Here is a 26,640-nt window from a genome sequence, read left to right on the forward strand (position 1 = left end):
ACCAAAGGTATGCAAGAATTTTCCAATAACTGACACCAAAGTAATGGATTTGAGTTACATGAAAAAGAATTCAAAGTGTTTAAGGAAGCTTAGCAAGATTCAAGTGAACAGAGAGACAGCTAAATGAACTCAGAAGAACAATACATGAACGAAACAAGAAGTTTGACAAACTAGTAGAAATGATAAAAGAACCAATGAGAAATTCCAGAGCTGGAGAATACAAAGAATGAAATGAAAAGTGCAATAGAGAAATTCAACAGTAGGCTCAATAAGGCAAAAAAAACAATGTGTGAATTTGAACACAGATCCCTTGACATTTTCCAGTCAAAGAAAAAGATGTAAGAATGAAAGAGTAAAGAAAGCCTCGGTGACTTATGGGATACCACAAAATAAAACGATATTCAAATTACAGAAATCAAGAAAAGGAAGGGACAAAGGAACACAAAATATATTTAAAGGAATAAGGGCTTAAAATTTCTCTAAGCTTGAGAGAGATATGGACACCCAGGTACACAAAGCCCAAAGCTCCCCAAACAGATTCAACCAAAAGAGATCTTTACCAAAATACACTGTAAACAAGCTCTCAAAAAACCTAAGACAAAGAGAATTTTGAAAGCATCAAGAGAAAATGTATTCATCACATACAAAGAAACTCCAATAAAGCTATCCACATATTTTTCAACAGAAATCTTGCAGGCCAGGAGAGAGTGAGATGATATATTCAAAGTGCTCAAAGAAAAAAAGAAGTATCAACTAAGAACACATTACCCAGCAGCCCTGTCCTTTAAAAATGAAGGAATGATAAATAAAGATTTTCCCAGAAAAACAAATGTTGAGGAAATTTATCAGTAGACGGCGTTACATAAAATGTTAAAGGGAGTTCTTCAAGCTGAAATGAAAAGATATTAATCAGTAACATAAAAACATATAACCGTATAAAATTCACTGGTAAAGGTAATTATACAAATCTTAAACACTCTAAAACTGCAGTGGCAGTGTGTAAGTCACTTTGATCTCTAGCATACAGGTTAAAAGACAAAGCATTAAAAATAATTATAGCTACAATATTTTGTTAATGGATACAGAATATAAAAAATATAAATTGGGACATCAATAACATAAAATGTTGGGGGGGAAGTAAATGTGTAGGACTTTTAAAATCATTTGAAGTTAAAATGTTATCAACTTAAATAGACTACTATAACTATAAAATGTATTATGAACAGCAGGGTAATCACAAAGCAAAGAACTCTGATACACAAATGATAAAAATAATCAAATATACCACTATATAAAATGAACAATTCACAAAGAAAGCAAGCAAGAGAGGAAGAAAAGAAAAAAGAAACTATAAAATAATTAGAAAGCAGTTAACCAGATGGTGATAGTAAATCTTTCATCATCAATAATTCCTTAAAATATAAATGGTTTAACATCTCCAATTAAAAAACAAAGAGCTGCTGAGTGGATAAAAAAACAAAACCCAACTACATGCTGCCTAAAACAGACTCACTTAAGCTTTAAGGAAACTCATATGATGAAAGGGAAGGGATGGAAGAGGATATTCCATGTAAACAAACCAAAAGAGCTACTTCTATCAGACAAATAGACTTTAAGTCAAAAGTTGTAAGAATTGAACTTTAAGTTCAATTTCGACTTTAAGTCAAAAGTTGTAAGAGAAAAAGAAGGTCATTATATAATAATAAAGGGATCGATTTATCAAGAGGACATAACAATTGTAAATATATACACATCCGATATGACAGCATCAAAATATATTAAACACGTGTCACCAAATATGAAGGCTGAAATAGATAGCAATGCAATAATAGTAAAAGACTTCAGTACCCCCACTTTCAATAATGGAAAGATCATCCATAGAGAAAATCAACAAGACAATAATGGATTGAACTACACTTTAGAGCAAATGGACCTAACAGATATATACAAAAGATTCCATCCAATGGCTTCACAATACATATTCTTCTCAAGTATATACGCAACATTCTCTGAGATATTTTGTCACAAAACAAGTTGTAACAAATTTCAAGAGATTAAAATTATACCAACTATAGTTTCCAATCACTGTAGTATGAAACTAAAAATAACAGGAGTAAAGCTGGAAAGCTCACAATTATATAGAAAATAAGAAAAACACTTCTGAAGAACCAATGAGTCAAAAAATAAATCAAAAGGGAAATCAAAAAATTCTTGAGACAAAGGAAATGGAAACACAGTGCACCAAAATTTATGGAATGCAGAAAAAGAAATTCAAATAGGAAAGTCGGTAGTGATAAATGCCTACATTAAGAAAAAAGAAAAATCTAAAATAAAGAACCTAATTTTACACCTTAAGGATCTAGAAAAAGAACACAGTAAGCCCATAATTGACAGAAGGAAGGAAATAATATAGATTAGAGCAGAAATGAATGAAACAAAGATTAGAAAGACACTTTTTAAAGAAATCAACAAAACTAAGAGTTGGCTTTTTGAAAAGATAAAATTTACAAACCTTTAGCAAAACAAATTAAGAAAAGAGGAGAGGGCTTCCCTGGTGGCGCAGTGGTTAAGAATCCGCCTGACAATGCAGGGAACACAGGTTCAAGCCCTGGTCTGGGAAGATCCCACATGCTGCAGAGCAACTAAGCCCATGCACCACAATTACTGAGCCCGTGTGCTACAACTACTGAAGCCCGTGTGCCTAGAGCCCGTGTTCTGCAACAAAAGAAGCCAAAGCAATGAGAAGCCCACACACTGCAACAAAGAGTAGCTCCTGCTTGCTGCAGCTAGAGAAAGTCCACATGAAGCAACTAAGACCCAATGCAACCAAAAATAAATATACAAAATAAATTAATTTTAAAAAAAGAAAGAAAGAAAAGAGGAGAGATGACTCAAATGAAATCATAAACAAAAGGGGAGAACATTCAAAACCGATACCACAGAAATATAAAGGATCATAAGTGTCAGTGAACAATTATATGATAACAAATTAGATAACTCAGAAAAAATGGATAAATTCCAAGAAACATACAATTACCAAGACTGAATCATGAAGTAACAGGAAGTCTGAACAGATGAATAATGAACATGGAGTTTGCATCAGTAATCACAAATCTCCCAAAAAATAAATGCCCAGGAGCAGATGGCCTCACTGGTAAATTCTATCAACATTTAAAGAAAAATTAATACCAGTCCTTCTTCTGAAACTCTTCAAGAATACAGAAGATGACAAAACACTCTAAACTCATTTTATTAGGCCTGTGTCACCAGATACCAAAAAGCACACACCACCACCACAGAAAAAGAAAATTACAGACCAATATCTTTGATGAATATAGAGGCAAAACTATAAGATATCAGCAAAAACTATAAGATATCAGCAAACTGAATTCAACAATACATTAAAAGGATCATACACCACAATCAAGTGAGATTTATTCCAGAGATGCCAGGATGGTTCAACATCTGCAAATCATTCAACGTCATACACCCCATTAACAAGAGGAAGGATAAAAATCATATGATCATTTCAATAGATAAAGAAAAAGCATCTGAAAAAATTCAACATCCATTTCTGATAAAAACTCTCAACAAAGTGGCTATAGAGGGAACATACTTCAGCATAATAAAGGCCATATATGACAAATTCACAGCTAACATCACACTCAGTGGAAAAAAGCTGAAAGCTTTTCCTCTAAGAACAGGAGCAACATAGGAGGCCCAACCTACCACTTTTATTCAGCATTGTATTGGAAGTCCTAGCCACAGCAATTAGACAATAAAATAAAATAAAAGGAATATAAATCAGAAAGGAAGAAGTAAAACCATCTCTATTTGCATAAGCATAATCTTATATACAGAATACCCTAAAGAGTAGTAGAACTAATAAACAAATGCAGTAAAGTTGCAGAATACAAAATCAATATACAAAAATTAATTGGTTTTTATACACTAATAACAAAGTCTCAAAAAGAGAAAAGTTTTTAACTTTTTTAAAAAGTTTTTTAAAGTTTTAAAAAATACCATTTATAACTGCATTAGAGAAATTAAAATACTAAAGAACAAATTTAAACAAGGAGGTAAAAGACCTGTACACCTAAAACTACAAGGCTTTGATAATTCAGTGCAATCCCTATCAAAATTCCAATGACATTTTTTTACAGAAATAGAACAAAAAACCCTAAAATGTGTATGTAACAACAAAAACCCCAAATAGCCAAAGCAATCTTGAGAAAGAACAAAGCTAGAGACATCATGCTCCCTGATTTCAAACTATATTGCAATACTATACTTGTCAAAATGACATTGTATTGGCATAAAGACAAACACAAATATCAATGGAAAAGAACAGAGTGCCCCAAAATAAGCCCATGCATATACGGTCAATTAACTTACAACTAAGGAACCAAGAACACATGATGGGGAAGGGACACTCTCTTCAATAAATGGTGCTAGGAAAACTAAGCAGCCACAAGCAAAAGAATGAAACTGGACTACTTTCTTACACCATACACAAAAATCAACCTCAAATGGATTAAAAACTTGAATGTAAGACCTAAAACATGAAATTACTAGAAAAAATATAGGTGGTAAGCCTCTTACACCAGTTGTGTCAATTAATTTTTTAAATTTGATATCAAAAAGAAAAATCAATAAATGGTTTATGCAGAGCAAAGGAAACCATCAACAAAATGAAAATAAAACCTACTAAATGGAACAAAATATTTGCAAGTCATATATATCTGGTAAGGGTTTAAGATCCAAAATATTAAGAACTCATATAACTTTATAACAAAAAAACAAACAATCTGATTGAAAAATGGTCAGAGGATCCGAATAAACAATTTTTCACAGAAAACATACAGATGGCCAACAGGAACATGAAAAGGCACTGAACATCACTAACCATCATGGAAATGCAAACCCAAACCACATAGAGCTATCACCTCACACCTGTTAGAATGGCAAGAAATAAATGTTGGCAAGGGTGTGGAGAAAAGAAACCCCCGTACACAGTAGGTGAGAATGTAAACTGATGTAGCCACTATATAAAACAGTATGGAAGTTTGTCAAAAAAATTAAAACTACAATCCGATCCAGCAACTAAACTTCTGGGTATTTGTCCAAAGGAAACAAAATCACTATTGTGAAAAGAAAGCTACACTCCCCTGTACGTTGCAGCATTATATACAATAGCCAACACATGGAAGCAGTTTATAAATCCATGTATCCATCAATGGATGAATGGAAAAAGAAAATGTGATACACACAGTGGAATATTATTCAGCCACAAAAAGAAGTAAATCTTGCCACTTGCAATGATATGGAAGGGCCTTGAGGGCATTTTGCTAAGTGAAATAAGTCACTGAAAGACAAATACTGTATGATTCCACTTATATGTGGAGGAAGGAAGGAAGGGAGAAAGAAAGAGAAAGAGAGAGAGAGAGAAAGGGAGGGAGGGAGGAAGACAGAGAAAGGAAGGAAGGAAGGAAGGAAGGAAGGAAGGAAGGAAGGAAGGAAGGAAGGAAGGAAGGAAGGAAGGAAAGAAAGAAAGGAGAGAAAGAAAGGAGAGAAAGAAAGGAGAGAAAGAAAGGCCTGAACTCACAGAGAACAGCCTAGAAGCAGTAGGTGGGCAAATTGGGTAATGGTGGTCAAAAGGTACAAAATTCTGAATGAAAACAGAAATCAACCACAGAAAGAAAAATATGAAAAGAACAAACACAGGGAGACTAAACAACATGCTACTTAAAAATCAATGAGTCAACGATGAAATCAAAAAAGGAATCAGAATATACTTCGAGGCAAACAAAAATGATAACACAACCTTACAAAATCTACGGGATACAGCAAAACACTGTTAAAAGTACATAGGGATACAGGCCTTCCTCAAGAAACAAGTAAAATCTCAAATAAACAACCTAACCTACCACATGAAAGAATTAGAAAAAGAAGACCAAACAAAACCCAAATTCAGAAGACAAGAAATTATAAGATCAGAGATTGAATAAATAAAATAGATTAAAAATTAAAAACCCAGAGAAGATCAATAAAACCAAGAGATTTTTTTTTTGAAAAGATTAAATCGAAAAACCTCTAGCCAAGCACGCCAAGAAGAAAAGAGAGAGGACCCAAATAAAGAAAGTAAGAAATGAAAGAGATGTAACAACAACCAATACCACGGAAATACAAAAAATCAGAGAATACTATGAAGAGCTGTATGCCAAAACACTGGACAACCTAGAAGAAATGTACATCTCTAAAAACATACAGTCTGCCAAAACGAAGTCAAGAAGAAACAGATAATTTGAACACACCAATCAGTAGATGTGAAAGAGAATGTGTAATTTTACAATTCTGTCCAACAAAAATCCAGGACCAAACTGCTTCACTGGGGATTCTAACAAACAAACAAAGAAGAACTCATAACAATCCTTCTCAAACCATTCTGAAAATATGAATGGGGCCACCATCACCCGGATACCAAAACCAGACAAAGACATTACAAAAAAAGAAAATTATAAGCCAATATCTTTGATAAATTTATATGCAAAAATCCTCAACAAAATATTATCAAACTGAATCCAACATGACATAAAAAGGATCATGCACCATGATCAACTTGGATTCATTCCAGGACCAGAAGGATGGTTCAACATACACAAATCAATCAATGTGATATACTACATTAAAAAAAAGGAAAGGCAAAAACCACATGATCATCTCAATAGATGCAGAAAAAGTATTTGACAAAATTCAACATTCGTTTATGATAAAAACATTCACCAAATTAGGTACAGAGGGAGAGGGAACATATTTCAACATATTAAAGGCCATTTACAGCAAAACAACAGTCAACACAAAAGGAACAGTTAAAAGCTGTAAAACTTCCTGCTAAATTCAGGAACAAGACAAGGATTCCCACTCTTACCATTTCTATTCAACATAGCATTGACAGTCTTAGCCACAGCAATCAGATAAGAAAAGAAATAAAAGATATCCAAATTGGAAGGAAAGAGATAAACTGTCATTAAGTGCAGATGACATGATACTCAATATAGAGAACCCTAAAGTTGCCGCATAAAAACTATTAGAACTAATAAATGAATTCAGCAAGATAGCAGGATAAAAGACCAATATACACAAATTTGTTTCTTTACACTAATAATGATATATCAACAAGAAGAAGTAAAAAAAAAAATCCCATTTGAAATAGTGTAAAAAAAATAAAATAAAATACCTAGGAAGAAACTTAACCAAGAAGATGAAGATCTATACATTGAAAACTATAAAACACTGATAAAGGAAACTGAGGATGATTCAATGATGAAATGGAATGCTCATGGATTGGAAGAATTAATATAATTTAAATGGCCATACTACCCATTAAATCTACAGATTTAATGCAATTCCTGTCCAAATACCTATGACATGATTCACAGAGCTAGAACAAATATTCCTAAAATTTATATGGAACCACAAAAGACCCCAAATTGCCAAAGCAATCTTGAGACAGAAGAACAGAGTTGGAAATATCATGTGCCCTGACATCAGACTATATTACAGAGTTACAGTAATTAAAACAGCATGGTACTGGAACAAAAACAAATATATAGCTCAATGGTACAAAATAGAGAGCCCATAAATAAACCCATGCACCTACAGTCAATCTTTGACAGAAGAGGCAAGTGTATAAGATGGAGAAAAGACAGTTTCTTCAACAAGTAGTGATGGGAAAGCTGGATATCTGTGTGTAAATCAGTGAAATTAGAACACTCCCTCACACCATATACAAAAATAAACTCAGAATGATTTAAACACCTAAATATAAGACAAGACACCATAAAAATCCAAGAAGAGAACATAAGCAAAACATTGTATGACATAAATTGAAGTAATATTTTCTTAGATCAATATTAAAAAACAAGAAATAAAAGCAAAAATAAAAAATGGGACCTAATTAAACTTAAACCCTTTTGCAAATCAAAAGAAACCATCAACAAAACAAAAAGACAACTTATCGAATGGGAGAAAAATATCTGCAAATGATGCTACCAACAAAGAGTTAATATCTAAAATATACAAGCAGGTCATGGAACTCAATATTAAAAAAAAATCCAATTAAAAAATTGGCAGAAGACCTAAGTAGACATTTCTCCAAAGAAGATGTGCAACATCACTAATTATTAGAGAAATGCAAATCAAAACCACAATGAAGTATCACCTCACACCTGTCAGAATGACTATCATCACAAAGTCCACAAATAATACATGTTGGAGAGGGTATGGAAAAAAGGGAACCCTCCTACATTGTTGGTGGGTATGTAAATTGGTGCAGCCACTATGGAAAACAGTATGGAGATGCCTTAAAAATCTAAAGACAGAGCTACCATATGATCCAGCAATCCCACTCCTGGGCATATATCCAGAAAAGACAAAAACTCTAATTCAAAAAGATACACGAACCTCAATGTTCACAGCAGCACTATTTACAATAGGCAAGACATGGAAAAGACCCAAGTGCCCATCAGTAGATGGTTGGCTTAAGAAGATGTGGCATACACACACACACACATGTATATATGTATATGTGTATATATATATGTACACACCCACCCACACAATGGAATATTACTCAGCCATAAAAAAGAATGACATAATGCTATTTACAGCAACATGAATGGACCTAGAGATTATTATACTTAGCGAAGTAAGTCAGACAAAGACAAATACTATATGATATCACTTTTATGTGGAATCTAAAAAAAAAAATGAATCTATATACAAAACAGAAACAGACTCACAGACATAGAAAACAAACTTATGGTTACCAGAGGGGAGGGACTAATTAGGAGTATGGGATTAACAGATTCAAACTACTATACATAAAATAGATAAGCAACAAGGTTTTACTGTATATTATATTCAGTATCTTGTAATAACCTATAATGGAATATAATCAGAAAAAATAACTGAATCATTATGCTGTATACTTGAAACTAACACACTATTGTAAATCAACCATAATTTATAATATTTTAATTCTTCAACTTAATAAATAAATATATATATTTAAAATACAAATTATAGTTATAAAATAAAGAATTCATGGGGATTTAATGTACAGAATGATAAATACAGTTAATAATATCATAATGTATATTTGAAACTTGCTAGAAGAATAAATCTTAAAAGGTCTGACCACAAAAAATAAAGCTTGTAACTACATGTGGTGATGGATTTTAAGTAGAAGTACTGTAGTGATCATTTTGGCTTTATTATTCTAATATTTTAAATTTATTAAGAATGCTTTTCCATTCAATGATTACATAAAATTTATGGGCACAAATAACCTATGCTAATAATCTATTGTATTCACCATTTTATTTAATAATAAACTCAGAACGTTGGGGGGAAATATCAAAAAGTATCACTACTGTAATTAGTGATATAGGTCACAAATACATAGTGAAAACATTATCCCAAACACACAAACATAGAATAAATATTTCCCTCTCAAAGGAATACAATAGATTCTAATAGTCAAATGATATTACAAACTTTGAAACTTTTAATACTGTAAATAAATATCAATATACAGATATTATTGTAGCTGTAGCCTACAATCAACATTTTGGTTATTTAATGGAATTTCTACACTTTAGTCATGTACATGCATGAACACACACACTTGTGGACACCATAAACAAAAATTTAATAATCAACTCTAGTAATCAGTTACCTTGGCAATAATAACTTCTTTCTTCAGAATCTTCATAGCATAGTATTTTCCACTTGCTTTCTCTCGAACCAAAATAACTTTCCCAAAAGTGCCTTTACCTAGTAGTTTCAAATAGTCAAAATCATTCATTGTCTGAAAAATACAAATGAAAATACATAGTATGAAACATTTGATTCAATTTATTTGTAAACTTATATGTATATATTTGCATTAACTACTCAAAATCAAATTTTACCAACTTCTAAGCACACTTAAATGATGAAGAATCAGAATGGCATTGGCTTTCTCATCACCAATCATGGATGCTGGAAATAATTTAAGCAATTCTCAGATAGTGGAGACAATAATTTTAAACGCAGACTCTCATAACTACTTAAATTATTATTAAGGGCAAAGGGAAAATAAAATCATTTTCACTCACTACCAAGAACTCAAGTTTCTAAGGATTTAGTAGTGCCACTACTCCCGGAAAATGTGACAATCAAAAATGTCCTCCAGGGCTTCCCTGGTGGCGCAGTGGTTGAGAGTCCACCTGCCAATGCTGGGGATGTGGGTTCATGCCCCAGTCTGGGAGGATTCCACATGCCGTGGAGCGGCTGGGCCCGTGAGCCACAGCCGCTGAGCCTGAACGTCGGGAGCCTGTGCTGCGCAAGGGGAGAGGCCACAGCAGTGAGAGGCCTGCGTAACACACACACACACACACACACACACACACACACACACACAAATAAATGTCCTCCACAAACATTTCCAAATATATCTAAAAGAAAAGTATTGAAGGGAGCATTTGAGAATGTACTATATCAAAATAAGGATGGACTCTAAGAATGAGAAAGATATGTGTATAAGAAATGTTGAAAACAATTCTGGAGCCCAGTGCAAAGAAACAGAAGAACAACAGCAGTATACCTTCTGAGAAAGCAACTGGTCCAATGCAAAAGGAGTCATGGAAGTCTAAGAATGTCTTTAATCTGCCGGTTTTCAGTTTCATTTCTCATTCCCATTTCTAAGTAGTAGGTGATTACCAGGATTTTGCCAAGAAGAATTACTATTGCTCCCCATAGCCGCCTCTATGAATGCTTTTCCTACTCTATTTATCCACAAACTTCCAAAATTTTGATAGTTTCTCCACTAATGTCCTTCCCTCATACAGCTTTTCATTTTTGTGGACTTGTCCCTTCTAAAAATTCCTCTGCTATTATTTTAATAGTCTTTTAGATGAAAGAGGAGGTATGCTCACTTTATCATCTTAAATTTAAATTCAGTTTAGAGGGATTTAAAAATAAAAATGTAAGGATCTGGGGTTTTATCCTACCAACAATCAGAAGTTATTGAAGATTTCTGTGCCTTTTTAGAAGTATGTGTTTCCTCTTTACCACCCATTTGAAGTAAATGTCAGAAATGTCTCAAACCGATGACCTCAGCTTCTACCTTAAGAAACTAGAAAAACAGGGCTTCCCTGGTGGCTCAGTGGTTGGGAGTCCGCCTGCTGATGCAGGGGACACGGGTTTGTGCCCCGGTCCGGGAAGATCCCACATGCCGTGGAGCGGCTGGGCCCGCGATCCATGGCCGCTGAGCCTGCGTGTCCGGAGCCTGTGCTCCGCAACAGGAGAGGCCACAACAGTGAGAGGCCTGTCTAGCACAAAAAAAAAAAAAAAAGAAAAAAAAAGAAAGAAACTAGAAAAACAGCAAATTAAACCCAAAAGAATTAGAAGAAAAAAATAGTAAAGATCAGGGCAGAAATCAATTAGGGACTTCCCCAGTGGTCCAGTGGTTAAGAATGCATGCTTCCATTGCAGGGGGTATGGGTTTGATCCCTGGTCAAGGAAGTGGATTCCTACATGCTGTGTGCATGGCGCAATGTGGCCAAAAAAAAAAAAAGATAGAAAGAAAAGAAAAAAGAAATCAATTAAATTTTAAGAAGAAAGGAAAGCAGAGGAGGTCACGATGGCGGAGGAGTAGGAGGACGTGGAGTTCATCTCTCCCTACAAATGCATCAAGAATACATCTACAAATGGAACAATTCTCACAGAGCACAGGCTGAAAGTCAGCAGAGGACCTCGGTCACCTAAAAGGATGAGAAATCCCCATGTAACTGGGGAGGATGAAAGAAAGAAGAAGCAAAAAAGAAGACAAGATGTTGCCACATCTTGGGAAGCCCCTCACCAGCAGGGAGATCAGTTGGAACAGAACGGGAGTTTCGGGGGCTATAGGAAGAGAGTGTGGCACCCAGTCTGTGGCAGGCAGGACAGAGTGAGAACTACACAGATGGTCTGTGCCACAGCCCTATGTGCCCCAGCCTGAGACATGTGTCCCAGTGTGGAAAGGGGCTGGGTGCTAGAATATGGGGTTTGGGGAGCAAATCCCTGGAGAGGATTGCTGTTGGTTGTGAGGAGACAGCATGAGGAGACAGGAATGAGGAAAGCCACAACTGGGAATGCTTGTGGAGGAAACTCAGACTGCCATAGCAGGAAAGGGCCATTGTTAATTGACACAGAAGGGGGAGGAGCTGCCATTGCAGCCTTTCTCCCCACGCACTGGCCCTTACCTCCCTGGGCACTAAGAAGGGCCCCCAGTGGGTCCGGTTCTCTCGCAGCCTCTGGCTTCCCTACATGCCTCATAAATGCCAGGGAAGGCTCTCTTGCACCCATGGCCAAGCACTATGAAGGGTCACCACCGGGGCCAACTATTTCATGCCCGAGGCCACCAGTTTCCCAATGCATCCGTCGCCACCAGGGGTCCTGCAACCCTGGCTGCTACACAGACTCTGAGCCCCCTCCTCGCCAGGGCAAACTCATATGCTCCAGGGAAATCTCACAAGCAGAGCCCTGTGTGTGACCTACATGCAGAGGTGGGGTTGTAACCACAGCTAAGCCCCAGGGGATATCAACTAAGGAAGAAAAGCCAAAACTCTCCTCATAGCTGTGAAAACTGTGAAATGACATCTCCAACACTGGCCTTGTAAACTCAGAGCCTACAGAACATCTGAACAAACAAGTGCTCCCACAGAAAACACAAGCCTAGCTTTAGCAGCTGTAGATCATGTTAGCACATACACGTGTAGGTTGGGCCAGGCTAAGGATGGAGCTTGACCCATAGCACCAACAGTGGGTTCAGATACATGATTACTGCAGTCCTGGGACCTGACTTCAGTGGATCTCTGTAAACTTAAGAAAACTGAAATCATATCAAGCATCTTTTCCAATCACAATGCTATAAGATTAGATATTAATTACAGGAAAAAAACTGTAAAAACCACGAACACATGGCGGCCAAACAATATGTTACTAAATAACCAATGGACCACTGAAGAAATCAGAGGAAATAAAAACACACCTAGAGACAAACGATAACTAAAGAATGATGATCCAAAACCTATGGGATGCAGCAAAAGCAGTTCTAAGAGGGAATTTTATAGCAATACAATCTTAACTCAGGAAACAAGAGAAATCGCAAGTAAACAATCTACCTTTACACTTAACACAACTCGACAAAAAAGAACAAACAAAACCTAAAGTTAGTAGAAGGAAAGAAATCATAAAGATCAGAGAAGAAATAAATGAAATAGAGACAAAGAAAACAAAAGCAAAGATCAATGAAACTAAAAGTTAGTTCTTTGAGAAGATTAACAAAATTGATAAACCTTTAGCCAGACTCATCAGGAAAAAAGGAAGAGGACTCAAATCAATAAAATTAGAAATGAAAAAGGAGAAGTTACAAAGGACACCAAAGAAATACAAAGAATCATAAGAGACTACTACAAGCAAGTCTATGCCAATAAAATGGATAACCTATAAGAAATAGACAAATCCTTAGAAAGGTACAATCTCCTAAGACTGAAACAGAAAGAAACAGAAAACATGAACAGACAAATCACAAGTACTGAAATTGAAACTGTGATTAAAAAACTTCCAACAAACAAAGGTCCAGGACCAGATGGCTTCACAGGTGAATTCTATCAAATATTTAGAGAAGAGTTAACACTTATCCTTCTGAAACTATTCCAAACAATTGAAGACAAAAGAACACTCCCAAACTTGCTCAATGATGCCAACATGACCCTGATACCAAAACCAGACAAAGATAACACAAAAAAAGAAAATTACAGGCCAGTATCACTGATGAACATAGACACAAAAATCTTCAACAAAATATTAGCAAACCAAATTCAACAACACATTCAAAGGATCATAAAGATGGCAGACTACAAGGACATGGAGTCTGCATATCCTCACAACTAGGGCACCTACCACGTGGGGGACCACGGAAACCTAAGGGGACAGGAGGAACACCAGAGCAACAGAGTAAGATGTGGGGGGGAGGGAGGAGGGAGGAAAACTGAAGGCAGGATGGACCTGGAGCCTTGGAGGGGCAGCTGGGGGAGGGAAGGGGTTCCCACTCTTGGGAAGCCCACCCACAGTGAGGGGATCAACAGGGATTGCAAAAGAACATTGGGAGAACAAAGGATTGGAAGGGAATGTGGCCAGTGTTTCCCCTGCCCACTTGGGCTCCAGAAAGCCTGCTGAGGTCCTAATCGTCCAAACTTTGTGGCTCCCTCCAGCCATGCTGAGCATAAGCCCCGCCCCCACCCAGAACCTTATCTCTGCACTTCACACTCCGAGACCCCCTCCGACCAAATTGGGCCTAAACCCCGCCCCTGCACCTCCACCCAGCACCTTACCTCTGAACTCTGCACTCCGAGTGTGTGCCAAGCTCAAACCACCGGACTAACAGAGAACCTCAGACCACAGGAAATATTAATCAGAGTGAGGTCTCCCGGAAATCCTCATCTCAACACCAAGACCCGACTGTAAACAAATGCCTGTAAACTCCGGTGCTGGGCACCTCAGGTCGAAAAACCAGTAAGACAAAAACACAGCACCACCCATCAAAAACCAATAAGATAAAAAAATATGTTACAGACGAAGGAACAAGGTGAAAACCTATAAGACCAAATAAATGAAGAGAAAATAGGCAAGCAATGTGAAAAAGAATTCAGAGTAATCATAATAAAGTTGATTCAAAATCTCAAAAATAGAATGGAGCCACAGATCAAGGAAATACAAGATATGGTTAACAAACACCAGGTAGAACTAACAAACAAACAGTGAAGAACAACACAAAAACTGAAATGAAAAATACACTAAAAGGAATCAATAGCAGAATAACTGATGCAGAAGAAGGGATAAATGAGCTAGCAGACAGAATGGTGGAAATAACTTCCGAGGAGCAGAATAAAGAAAAGAGACTGAAAAGAACTGAGGACAGTCTAAGAGATGTCTGGTACAACATTAAATGCACCAACACTCGAATTGTAGGGGTCCCAGAAGAAGAAGGGAAAGAGAAAGGGTCTGAGAAAATATCTGAAGAAATTAGAGTCAAAAACTTCCCTAACGGGCTTCCCTGGTGGCGCAGTGGTTGAGAGTCCGCCTGCCGATGCAGGGGACACGGGTTTGTGTCCCGGTCCGGGAAGATCCCACATGCCACGGAGCAGCTGGGCCCATGAGCCATGGCCACTGAGCCTGCGCGTCCAGAGCCTGTGCTCCGCAACGGGAGAGGCCCACAGCAAGGAGAGGCCCGCATACCGCAAAAAAAAAAAAAAAAAAAAAAAAAAAAAAAACTTCCCTAACATGGGAAAGGAATTAGTCAATCTAGTCCAGGAAGTGCAGAGTCCCATACTAGATAAACCCTAGGAGAAACACAGCAAGACACATATTAATCAAACTAACAACTAAATTCAAAGAAAAAATATTAAAAACAGTAAGGAAAAAGCAACACATAACATACAAGGGAATCCCTAAAAGGTTATCAGCTGATTTTTCAGCAGAAACTCTGCAGGTCAGAGAGGAGTGACAGGATATATTTAAAGTAATGAAAGGGAAAAACCTACAAGCAAGATTACTCTACCTAGCAAGGATCTCATTCAGATTTGATGGAGAAATCAAAAGCTTTACAGACAAACAAAAGGTAAGAGAATTCAGCACCACCAAACCAGCTTTATGACAAATGCTAAAGGAACTTCTCTAGGCAGGAAATGCAAAAGAAGAAAAATACCCACAAAAACAAACCCCAAACAATTAAGAAAATGGTAATAGGAACATATATGTTGATAACTGCCTTGAATGTAAACAGATTAAATGCTCCAAGCAAAAGATACAGACTGGCTGAATGGATACAAAAACAGGACCCATTTAAGCTATCTACAAGAGACCCTCATCAGACCTAAGGATACATACAGCCTGAAAGTGAGGAGATGGAAAAAGATATTCCATGCAAAAGGAAATCACAAGAAATCTGGAGAAACAATACTCATATATGATAAAATAGACTTTAAAATAAAGACTGTTACAAGACATAAGGAAGGACACTACATAGCAATAAAGGGATCAATCTAAGAAGAAAACATAAAAATTATAAATATTTATGCACTCAACATGGGAGCAACTCAATATATAAGGCAAATGCTAACAGCCAAAAAAGGGGAAAAAGACAGTAACACAATTATACTGAGAGACTTTAACAGCCCACTAACACCAAAGGACACATCATCCAGCAAGAAAATAAGTAAGGAAACACAAACTTTAAATCTCACCATAGACCAGATAGACTTAATTGATATTTATAGTACATTCCACCCAAAAGCAGCAGAATACACTTTCTTCTCAAGTGCACATGGAAGTTCTCCAGGATAGATCACATCTTGGGTAAGAAATCAAGCACTGGAAAATTTTTACCAATTGAAATCATGTCAGACATCTTTTCCAACCACAATGCTATGAGATTAGAAATCAAGTAGAGGAAAAAAACTAAAAAACACAAACACATGGAAGCAAAGCACTGCAATGCTATAAAACCAAGAGATCACTGAAGCAATCAAAGAGGAAATTAAAAAATACCTAGAGACAAAGGACAATGAAAACATGATGACAAAAAACCTACAGAACTCAGAAAAAGCAGATTTAAGAAGGAAGCTTATAGCAATTCAAACTCACCTCAAGAAACAAAAAAAAATCTCAAATAAATAACCTAATCTTACACCTAAAGCAACTAGAGAGACAAGACCAAGGAAAGCCCAAAGTTAGTAGAAGGAAAGAAATCATACAGATCAGAGCAGAAATAAATGAAATAGAAATGAAGAAAATGATAGCAAAGATCAATAAGAACAAAAGTTGTTTCTTTGAGAAGATAAAAAAAAAATTGATAAACCTTTAGCCAGACTCATCAAGAAAAGAGTGAGAGGACTCAAATCTATAAAATTAGAAATGAAAATGAAGAAATTACAACGGACACTGCAGAAATACAAAGGATCATAAGAGACTACTACAAGCAACTCTATGCAAATAAAATGGACAACCTGGAAGAAATGGACAAATTATTGGAAAGGTACAACCTTCCAAGACTGAACCAGGAAGAAACAAAATATAAACAGACCAATCATAAGTAATGAAATTGAAACTGTGATTAAAAACTTCCAACAAACAAAACTGCAGGACCAGATGGCTTCATTGGTGAATTCCATGAAACACTGAAAGAAGAGCAAACAACTATCCTTCTGAAACTATTCCATAAAATTGCAGAGGAAGGAACACTCCCAAACTCGTTCAATGAATCCACCATCACCCTGATACCAAAACCAGAAAAATATATCACAAAAAAAGAAAATTACGTACCACTATCACTTATGAACATAGAAGCAAAAATCCTCATCAAAACACTAGCAAACAGAATCCAACACCACATTAAAAGATCATGTAACATGATCAAGAGGGTTTTATCCCAGGGATGTAACGATTCTTCAATATACGCAAATCAATCAATGTGATACACCGTATTAACAAATTAAAGAAAAACCATATAATCATCAATAGATGCAGAACAAGCTTTTGACAAATTTCAACACCCATTTATGATAAAAATTCTCTAGAAAGTGAGCACACAAGGAACCTACCTCAACATAATAAAAGCCATATATAACAAATACACAGCAAACATCATTCTCAATGGTAAAAAACTGAAAGCATATCCTCTAAGGTCACAAACAGAACAAGAATGTCCACTCTCACCACTATTATTCAACACAGTATTGGAAGTCCTAGACGCAGCAATCAGAGGAGAAAAAGAAATAAAAGGAATACAAATTGGAAAAGAAGAAGTAAAACTGTCAGTGTTTGCAGATGACACGATCCTTTACATAGAAAATCCTAAAGATGCCACCAGAAAACTAGCAGAGCTAATCAGTGAATTGGGTAAAGTTGCAGAATACAAAAGTAATGCACAGAAATCTCTTGTATTCATATACACTAAGAACAAAAGATCAGAAAAACAAATTAAGGAAACAATCACATTTACCATTGCAACAAAAAGAATAAAATACCTAAGGAGGCAAAAGACCTGTACTCCGAAAACTATAAAACACTTATGAAAGAAATCAAAGATGGCACAAACAAATGCTCCTCTATTGGAAGAATCAATGTTAAGAAAAGGACTATACTACCAAAAGTAATCTACAGGTTCAGTGCAAACTCCATCAAATTACCAAGGGCATTTTTCACAGAATTAGAACAAAATATTTCACAATTTGTATGGAAACACAAAAGACCCTGAATAGCCAAAGTGATCTTGAGAAAGAAACACAGAGCTGAAGGAATCAGGCTCCCTGACTTCAGACTATACTACAAAGCCACAGTAAACAAGACAGTATGGTACTAGCACAAAAACAGAACTATAGATCAATGGTAAAGGATAGAAAGCCCAGAGATAAACCCATGCACATATGGTCACCTAATCTATGACAAAGGAGGCAAGAATATAAGATGGATAAAAAACATCCTCTTCAGGCTTCCCTGGTGGTGCAGTGGTTGAGAGTCCACCTGCCGATGCAGGGGACACGGGTTCGTGCCCCAGTCTGGGAAGATCCCACATGCCGCAGAGCGGCTAGGTCCGTGAGCCATGGCTGCTGAGCCTGTGCATCCGGAGCCTGTGCTCCACAATGGGAGAGGACACAACAGTGAGAGGCCCACGTACCGCAAACAAAACAAAAAACACACATCCTCTTCAATAAGTGGTGCTGGGAAAACTGGACAACTACATATGAAAGAATGAAATCAGAACACTGCCTAACACCATGCACAAAAATAAACTCAAAATGGATTAAAGACCTAAATGTAAGACTGGACACTATAAAATTCTTAGAGAAAACATAGGCAGAACACTTTCTGACATAAATGACAGCAAGATCTTTTATGACCCATCTCCTAGAGTAATGAAAATAAAAACAAAAATAAGCAAATGTGACCTAATTAAACATAAAAGCTTTTGCACATCAAAGGAAACAATAAACAAGACGAAAAGACAACCCTCAGATTGTGAGAAAATATTTGCCAAAGAAGCAACAGACAAGGGATTAATCTCCAGAATATACAAACAGCTCATGCAGCTCAACAGACATTTCACCAAAGAAGACACAGATGGACAAGAGGCACATGAAAAGATGCTCAACAGCACTAATTATTAGAGAAATGCAAATCAACATCACAATGAGGTATCACCTCACACCAGTTCAGAATGGCCATCATCAAAAAATCTAAAAACAATAAATGCTGGAGATGGTGTGGAGAAAAAGGAACATTCTTGCACTGTTGGTGGGAATATAAATTGATACAGCCACTGTGGAGAACGGTATGGCGGTCCCTTAAAAAATTAAAAATAGAACTAGAATATGACCCAGCAATCCCACTACTGGGCATATACCCAGAGAAAACCATAATTCAAAAGTCACAGGGACTTACTTGGTGGCGCAGTGGTTAAGAATCCACCTGCCAATGCAGGAGACACAGGTTCGTTCCCTGGTTCAAGAAGACCTCACATGCCATGTAGCACTAAGCCCATGCACCACAACTACTGAAGCCTGCACACCTAGAGCTCATGCTCCGCAAGAAAAGAAGCCACCACAGTGAGAAGCCTGTGTTATGCTACAAAGAGCAGCCCCCACTCACCACAACTAGAGAAAGCCCGTGCACAGCAATGAAGACCCAATGCAGCTAAAAATAAATAAATAAAATAAATTCATATTAAAAAAGTCACATGTACCCCAATGTTCACTGCCGTACTATTTACAATAACAAGGACATGGAAACAACCTAAATATCCACCAACAGATGAAAACATAAAGAAGATGTGGTACATATATATAATGGAATATTCCTCAGCCAGAAAAAGAAATAAAAGTGGGTCATTTGTAGTGATGTGGATGGACCTACCGTATGTCATACAGAGTGAAGTAAGTTAGATAGAGAAAAACAAATATTGTATATTAACACATATATGTGGAATCTAGAAAAAATGGTACAGATGAACTTATCTGCAGGGCAGGAATAGAGACATAGATGTAGAGAATGGACCTGTGGACACAGTGGGGGAAGGGGAGGGTTGGATGAATTGGAAGATTGGGTGTGACATAAATACACTACCACCTGTAAAATACCAACCTAGTGGGAACCCGCTGTAGAGCACATGGAGTTAAGCTCAGTGGTCTGTGATGACCTAGATGGGTGCGATGGAGGCAGCGAGGGAGGTCCACGAGGGAGGGAATACATATATACATATAGCTGATTCACTACATTGTACACCAGAAACTGACACAACATTGTAAAGCAATTATATTCCAATTTTTAAAATTCATTCAAAAATCAAAAGGGGGCTTCCCTGGTGGCACAGTGGTTGAGAGTCCACCTGCCGATGCAGGGGACATGGGTTCATGACCCAGTCTGGGAGGATCCTGCATGCCGTGAGGCGGCTGGGCCCGTGAGCCATGGCCGCTGAGCCTGTGTTTCCGGAGCCTGTGCTCTGCAATGGGAGGGGCCACAACAGTGAGAAGCCCACGTACCACAATAAATAAATAAATAAATAAAATAGGATCATACACCATGATCAAGTGGGATTTATTCCAGGGATGCAAGGATTCTTCAACATATGTAAATCAATCAATGTGATACAGAACATTAAGAAACTGAAGAATAAAAACCATATAATCATGTCAATAGTGCAGAAAAGGCTTTTAACAAAATTCAACACCCATTTATGATAAAAACTCTCCAGTTAGTGGGCATAGAGGGAACATACCTCAACATAATAAACGCCACATACGACAACTGCACAGCAAACATCATACTCAATGGTGAAAAACTGAACACATTTCCTCTAAGATCAGGAAAAAGACAAGGATATGCACTCTTGCCACTTTTATTCAACATAGTTTTGGAAGTCCTAGCCAGGGAAATCAGAGAAGAAAAAGAAATAAAAGGAATCCAAACTGGAAAATAAGAAATAAAACTGTCACTGTTTGCATGATAGTATACATAAAAAAACCTAAAGATGCTACCAGAAAACTAATAGCACAAATCAATGAATTTGGTAAAGTTGCAGGACACAAAACTAATACATAGAAATTTGTTGCATTTCTATACACTAACAACAAAGATCAGAAAGAGATTTTAACAAAACAATCCCATTTACCATCGCATCAAAAAAGAATAAAATATCTAGGAATAAACCTACCTAAGGAGACAAAAGACATGTACTCTGAAAACTCCAAGACACTGATGAAAGAAATTGAAGACGTTGCAAACCATTGGAAAAAGAGTGTTCCATGTTCTTGGACTGGAAGAACCAATATGGTCAAAATGACTATACTGTCCAAGGCAATCTACAGATTCAATGTAATTCCTATCAAATTATCAATGGCATTTTTCAAAGAATTAGAACAAAAAATTTTAAAATTTGTATGGAAACACAGAAGACCCTGTATAGCCAAAACAATCCTGAGAAAGACAAACGGTGCTGGGAGAATCAGGCTATCTGACTTCGGACTATACTATAAAGCTACAGTCATCAAAACGGTATGGTACTGTCACAAAAACAGAGAAATATAGATCAATGGAACAGGAGAGAAACTACAGAGATAAACCACACACCTATGGTCACCTAATCTATGACAAAGGAGGTAAGAATACACAATGGAGGAATTCTTCAATAAGAGGCACTGGGAAAACTGGACAACTAGATGTAAAAGAATGAAATTAGAACATTCTCTAACACCATACACAAAAATAAATCCAAATGGATTAAAGACCTAAATGTAACACCAGATACTATAAAACTCTTAGAGAAAAACATGGGCAGAACACTCTCTGACATAAATGGCAGCAACGTCTTTTTTGATCCACCTCTTAAAGTAATGAAAATAAAAACAAAAATAAACAAATGTGATCTAATTAAACATAAAAGCTTTTGCACAGCAAAGGAAACCATAAACAAAATGAAAAGAAAACCTATAGAATGGGAGAAAATATCTACAAACGAAGCAACGGACAAGGGATTAATCTCCAAAATACACAAAGAGCTCGTATAGCTCAGTAACAAAAAACAAACCCATTTAAAAAATGGGCCTAAGATCTAAACAGATATTTCTCCAAAGAAGACATACAAATGACCAAGAGACACATGAAAAGTTGCTCAACATGACTTATTATTAGAAAATGCAAACCAAAACTACAATGAGGTACCACGTCACACGGGTCAGAATGGCCATCATCAAAAAATCTAGAAAGAATAAATGCTGGAGAGGGTGTGGAGAAAACAGAACCCTCTTGCACTGTTGGTGGGAAAGTAAATTGATACAGCTACTATGGAGAACAGTGTGAAGATTCCTTAAAAAACTAAAAATAAAGCTACCATAGGATCCAGCAATCCCATTCCTGGGCATATACCCAGGGAAAACCATAATCCAAAAAGATACATGCACCCCAATGTTCACTGAATCACTATTTATAAGAGCCAGGACATGGAAGCAACCTAAATATCCATCAATGGAGGAATGGATAAGGAAGAGGTGGTACATATATACAATGGAATATTACTCAGCCATAAGAAAGAATGAAATAATGCCATTTTCAATGACACGGTTGGATCTAGAGTTTGTCATACTGAGTGAAGTAAGTCAGACAGAGAAAACAATATATGATATCACTTATATGTGGAATCTAAAGAAATGGTACAAATGAACCCATTTACAAAACAGAAGTTGAGTCACAGATGTCAAAAATAAACTTGTGGTTATCAGGGGGAAAAGGAGGGGAAGGGATAAATTGGGAGATTCGAATTTGACATATACATACCATATATATAACAGATAAATATTAAGAACCTGATGAAGAGCACAGGGAACTCTATTCTGTACTTTATAATGACCTATATGAAAACAGAATCTAAAAAAGAGTGGATATATGTATATGAATAACTGACTCTGCTTTACAGCAGAAACTAACACAACATTGTAAATCACCTATACTCCAATTTAAAAATGAAAAAAAATAAGAAGAATGAAAAACTGATGTTACCAAAAGCTGAACTTGAGAAAATCAATAAAATTGATACATCTCTAGACAGATTATTCAGGAAAAGAAAGAAAGAGGATGCAAATAACCAATATCAGGAATGAGAGAGGTAACATCATTACAGATTCTACAGATACTGAAAGGATGCCAAGGGAGTATTATAAACAACTTTATGTCCATAAAATCAATAACTTATATGAAGTGAACAAATTCCTTGAAAGGTTCAAATTCAAAGGTTACTCAAGAAGAAACAGATAACTTGAATATCCTATATCTATCAAGGAAATTGAATTTGTGGTCAAAAACCTTTCAACATGAAAACTCTAGGACCAGATGGTTCACTGGTGAATATGTCTGTAGATACACGTAAAAATTCTAAAAATTTTACAAATGAATGCCTTCTCTCCTTTTCAATAATATTTGCTATCTGTAATCTTGGTAATTTTTCCAAATGTCAAATTACACTGTCTTAATCATTCAGTAGTATCTCTACTTCAAAGAAAAGTAGCAAGAGATAGGGAAAATAACCAAGTATATTTATTAATTCAACTAAAAACCAAAGATGTCACTCTAAATACACAGAAAAGAGTTAAAAGAATTAGTGTTATTTGAACAGACAGTGAGTAATACTAAGTAATTTCATTTTCATTTACAGGTTTTTAAAAATCAAGTAATACTATATTACCACAAAGCTCTTTGTGCTAGGTAGTCTCCAAAAATGGTGGACACTAATTCCTCCAGCCCCAACTCCCTGTATGTACATGCCATTCCTCCCATGAAGAAGTGGAGTCAACTTTCTCTCTCCCTGGGCTGGCTTTGTGTCCAGCTTTAAAGACAAAATACCATCAACGTGATAGAGTGCCAGTTCCGGACTTAGCCTTCAAGTCTGGGAGCGTATACTTTCTCCCTCTTGGAAAAGTTTCATTCTTAAAAGTCAGCTCTCATGCTGTAAGGAAGTCCAGGCTACCTGCTGAAGAGAAAGGCCATATGGATAGGCCCTGGAATATGAGACATCACATGAAGAGAGAGCTCACTGGAGGAGAACCAAAAATCCAGACATGGGAGAAAGGCTTTCATGGATTTTCCAGCCCAGTCCACGTGCCAGCTGAATGCAGCTGCTTGAAAGGTCCAAATGAGACCAGCAGAATTGCCCAGGCAAACCACAAAATCAGAAGAAATTATATACTGTCATTGTTTTAAGATATTAAACTTGGGAACTTTACTTCACGGCAGTGAAGAACTGACAGACATTATTCTCATAACTAAGCCATAATGTTATTTTTATTGCTCAAAGCTTCATTTGAACAGTACCCATCTAATTTTATATCTAAAAACACTGGAAAATGATACTTGCTGTGTCCCATTACTAAGTATCATACAAACTGAAACTGAATTCTGGGGATTAAAAATTAGAAAATAAGCTGTAAATTGCTTTATGATATTTTCACATGAAAAGCAATATATAATAATGAAATAGTACTATATTCTTTAAGGACTGTAATTCTTAGGGACAAGGAGGTTTTAAAAAAGGATGACAGCCTTAATGCGAAATTTCATAGCTTCTGTCAGTATGTCAATCTTAAGAAAAAGAGGAATTTACATGGAAACATATTACTAGCAAAAATTTACATTACTATATAAAATTTATATTACTATATGATAAAATCAGAAACATTTATCATATGTATTTTGATAAAACTTCTGAAAATTTAAAAATTATCTTTGATACCAAATATTCATCTTCAGTGTGGTATACACGGTGATTATCTAGTCTTTACAAATGAAATGTAAACTATTTTACTCTTTTGGATGGTGTTAAGGGAAAAGATACAATAAGATTTTAATTAAAAATAAGAGCATAACATATTATTTACAATAGCCGAGATATAGAAGCAAACTAAGTGTCCATCAACACATGAATGGAAAAAGATATGATACACACACACACACACACACACACACACACACACACACACACACACACACACACACACACACTGGAATATTACTCAGCCATGAAAAAAGAACGAAATAATGCCATTTGCAACAGCGTGGATGGACCTAGAGGTTATCATACTAAGTGAAGGTAAGTCAGAGAAAGACAAATACTACATCACTTATATGTGGAAACTTTTTAAAAGTACAAATGAATTATTTCCAAAACAGAAACAGACTCACAAACATAGAAAACAATCTTATGGTTACCAAAGGGGAAATCAACACAAATTGTAAATCAACTAACACAATACTGTATATCAACTACACTTCAATAAAAAAAAATTTTAAAAATAAGAGCTGTAAATAAACAATATTTCAACGAAAAAAAGTTTTTTAAATAAGAGCATAAGACACTCCAGAAAAATTAACCCTCTAAAACCCAAACCTAAGAATTTATTAGGGAAATATTTTACAGACTTATACTCTTCCTTTTACATAATCTCTAACATATCAATGAGGCTGTTTTAGGTTAAGAAATGCATGTACATATACAAAAAGTTCTTAATAAGTATATTCAAATCACACACACTGGAATGTAAGAAAAAGATTGTCTAGCCCCCAAATTAGGTTACAAATATTTATATATAACTGAAGAGGAATACAAGGAAAGAATACAATGGTTTTAGCATATTTGGTCAAAAAATATTAATTCCACATATATTTATAATGTAAGAGATAAATCAAATAAGTCCCATGGAGTGAAAAGGAGGCTTTCAAGAAGTTTACCTCTCTGCCCGCTTCCTCTAGTGCTTTTGCCCAAGGAAGTGGAAGCTCTAATCTTATCAGTCAACTTCTACAACACTGATTATGCTGCTCCTCCCTTTGGGTAGGACATGAGAGATCACTTCATTTCAGCAGGTCTGTTCTTTTATTCCTCTCCTTCTCTGTATGCCAGCCATTGTCATCAGTTATGGCAGTCAGGCATTAAGTAAGAAAATTCCACGAACTGGAATCAGACATAATGGGAATATAGGAGGTACTGATTATACTTCGTACCTAAGTCATGAGATGATAAACAGCTGCTCCCAGATAGGCCTGTATTGGTTACTTGAAAACTAAGCAGAATTTTTATTCCCATTGGACTGTTAATCCTTTTATGCTGTGCCGCTTCACATACATGACAGGGTATAGATAATGGCAGCTTGGCAGACAAAGATTAAGCATTCCTGCATCCTCTAATCCAGTGGACTCCAACCTTTTTGGCACCAGGGACTGGTTTCATGGAAGACAATTTTAACATGGACTGAAGCTGGGAGGGATGGTTGAGGCAGTAACACAAGTGATGGGGAGCAATGGGGAGCGACACATGAAGCTTCGCTCGCTCACCTCCTGCTGTGAGGCCCAGTGGGGTGTGTGTGTGTGGATGACGGAGGGTTGGGGACCCCTGCTCTAATCAAATTCCTTTGAAAAATCATCTTTTAATTTAAACAAAGATCAGCACTTGAATCTGGTTGCAAGGCCTTTGCCTCTTCTCTCCACCACCAGTATCCTTCTCTCTCCAAGAGTTTC

The 26,640-nt window shown here is 36.3% G+C and overlaps 1 protein-coding gene across 7 annotated transcripts in view; it reads right to left on the bottom strand.

Annotated features, from left to right (window-relative positions):
* Positions 1–26,640, bottom strand: part of AKT3 (AKT serine/threonine kinase 3) — a 379,537-nt gene that overhangs the window by 136,304 nt on the left and 216,593 nt on the right. For all 7 annotated transcript variants that reach the window (XM_067030723.1, XM_067030721.1, XM_059079103.2 and 4 more), the window contains one exon: positions 9,740–9,871. In XM_067030723.1, coding sequence (XP_066886824.1) covers positions 9,740–9,871 — 132 coding nt within the window. The remainder of the gene's footprint in view (positions 1–9,739; positions 9,872–26,640) is intronic.

The sequence above is a fragment of the Kogia breviceps genome, chromosome 1, assembly GCF_026419965.1.
Source record: "Kogia breviceps isolate mKogBre1 chromosome 1, mKogBre1 haplotype 1, whole genome shotgun sequence".
Taxonomy (NCBI): Eukaryota; Metazoa; Chordata; class Mammalia; order Artiodactyla; family Physeteridae; genus Kogia; species Kogia breviceps.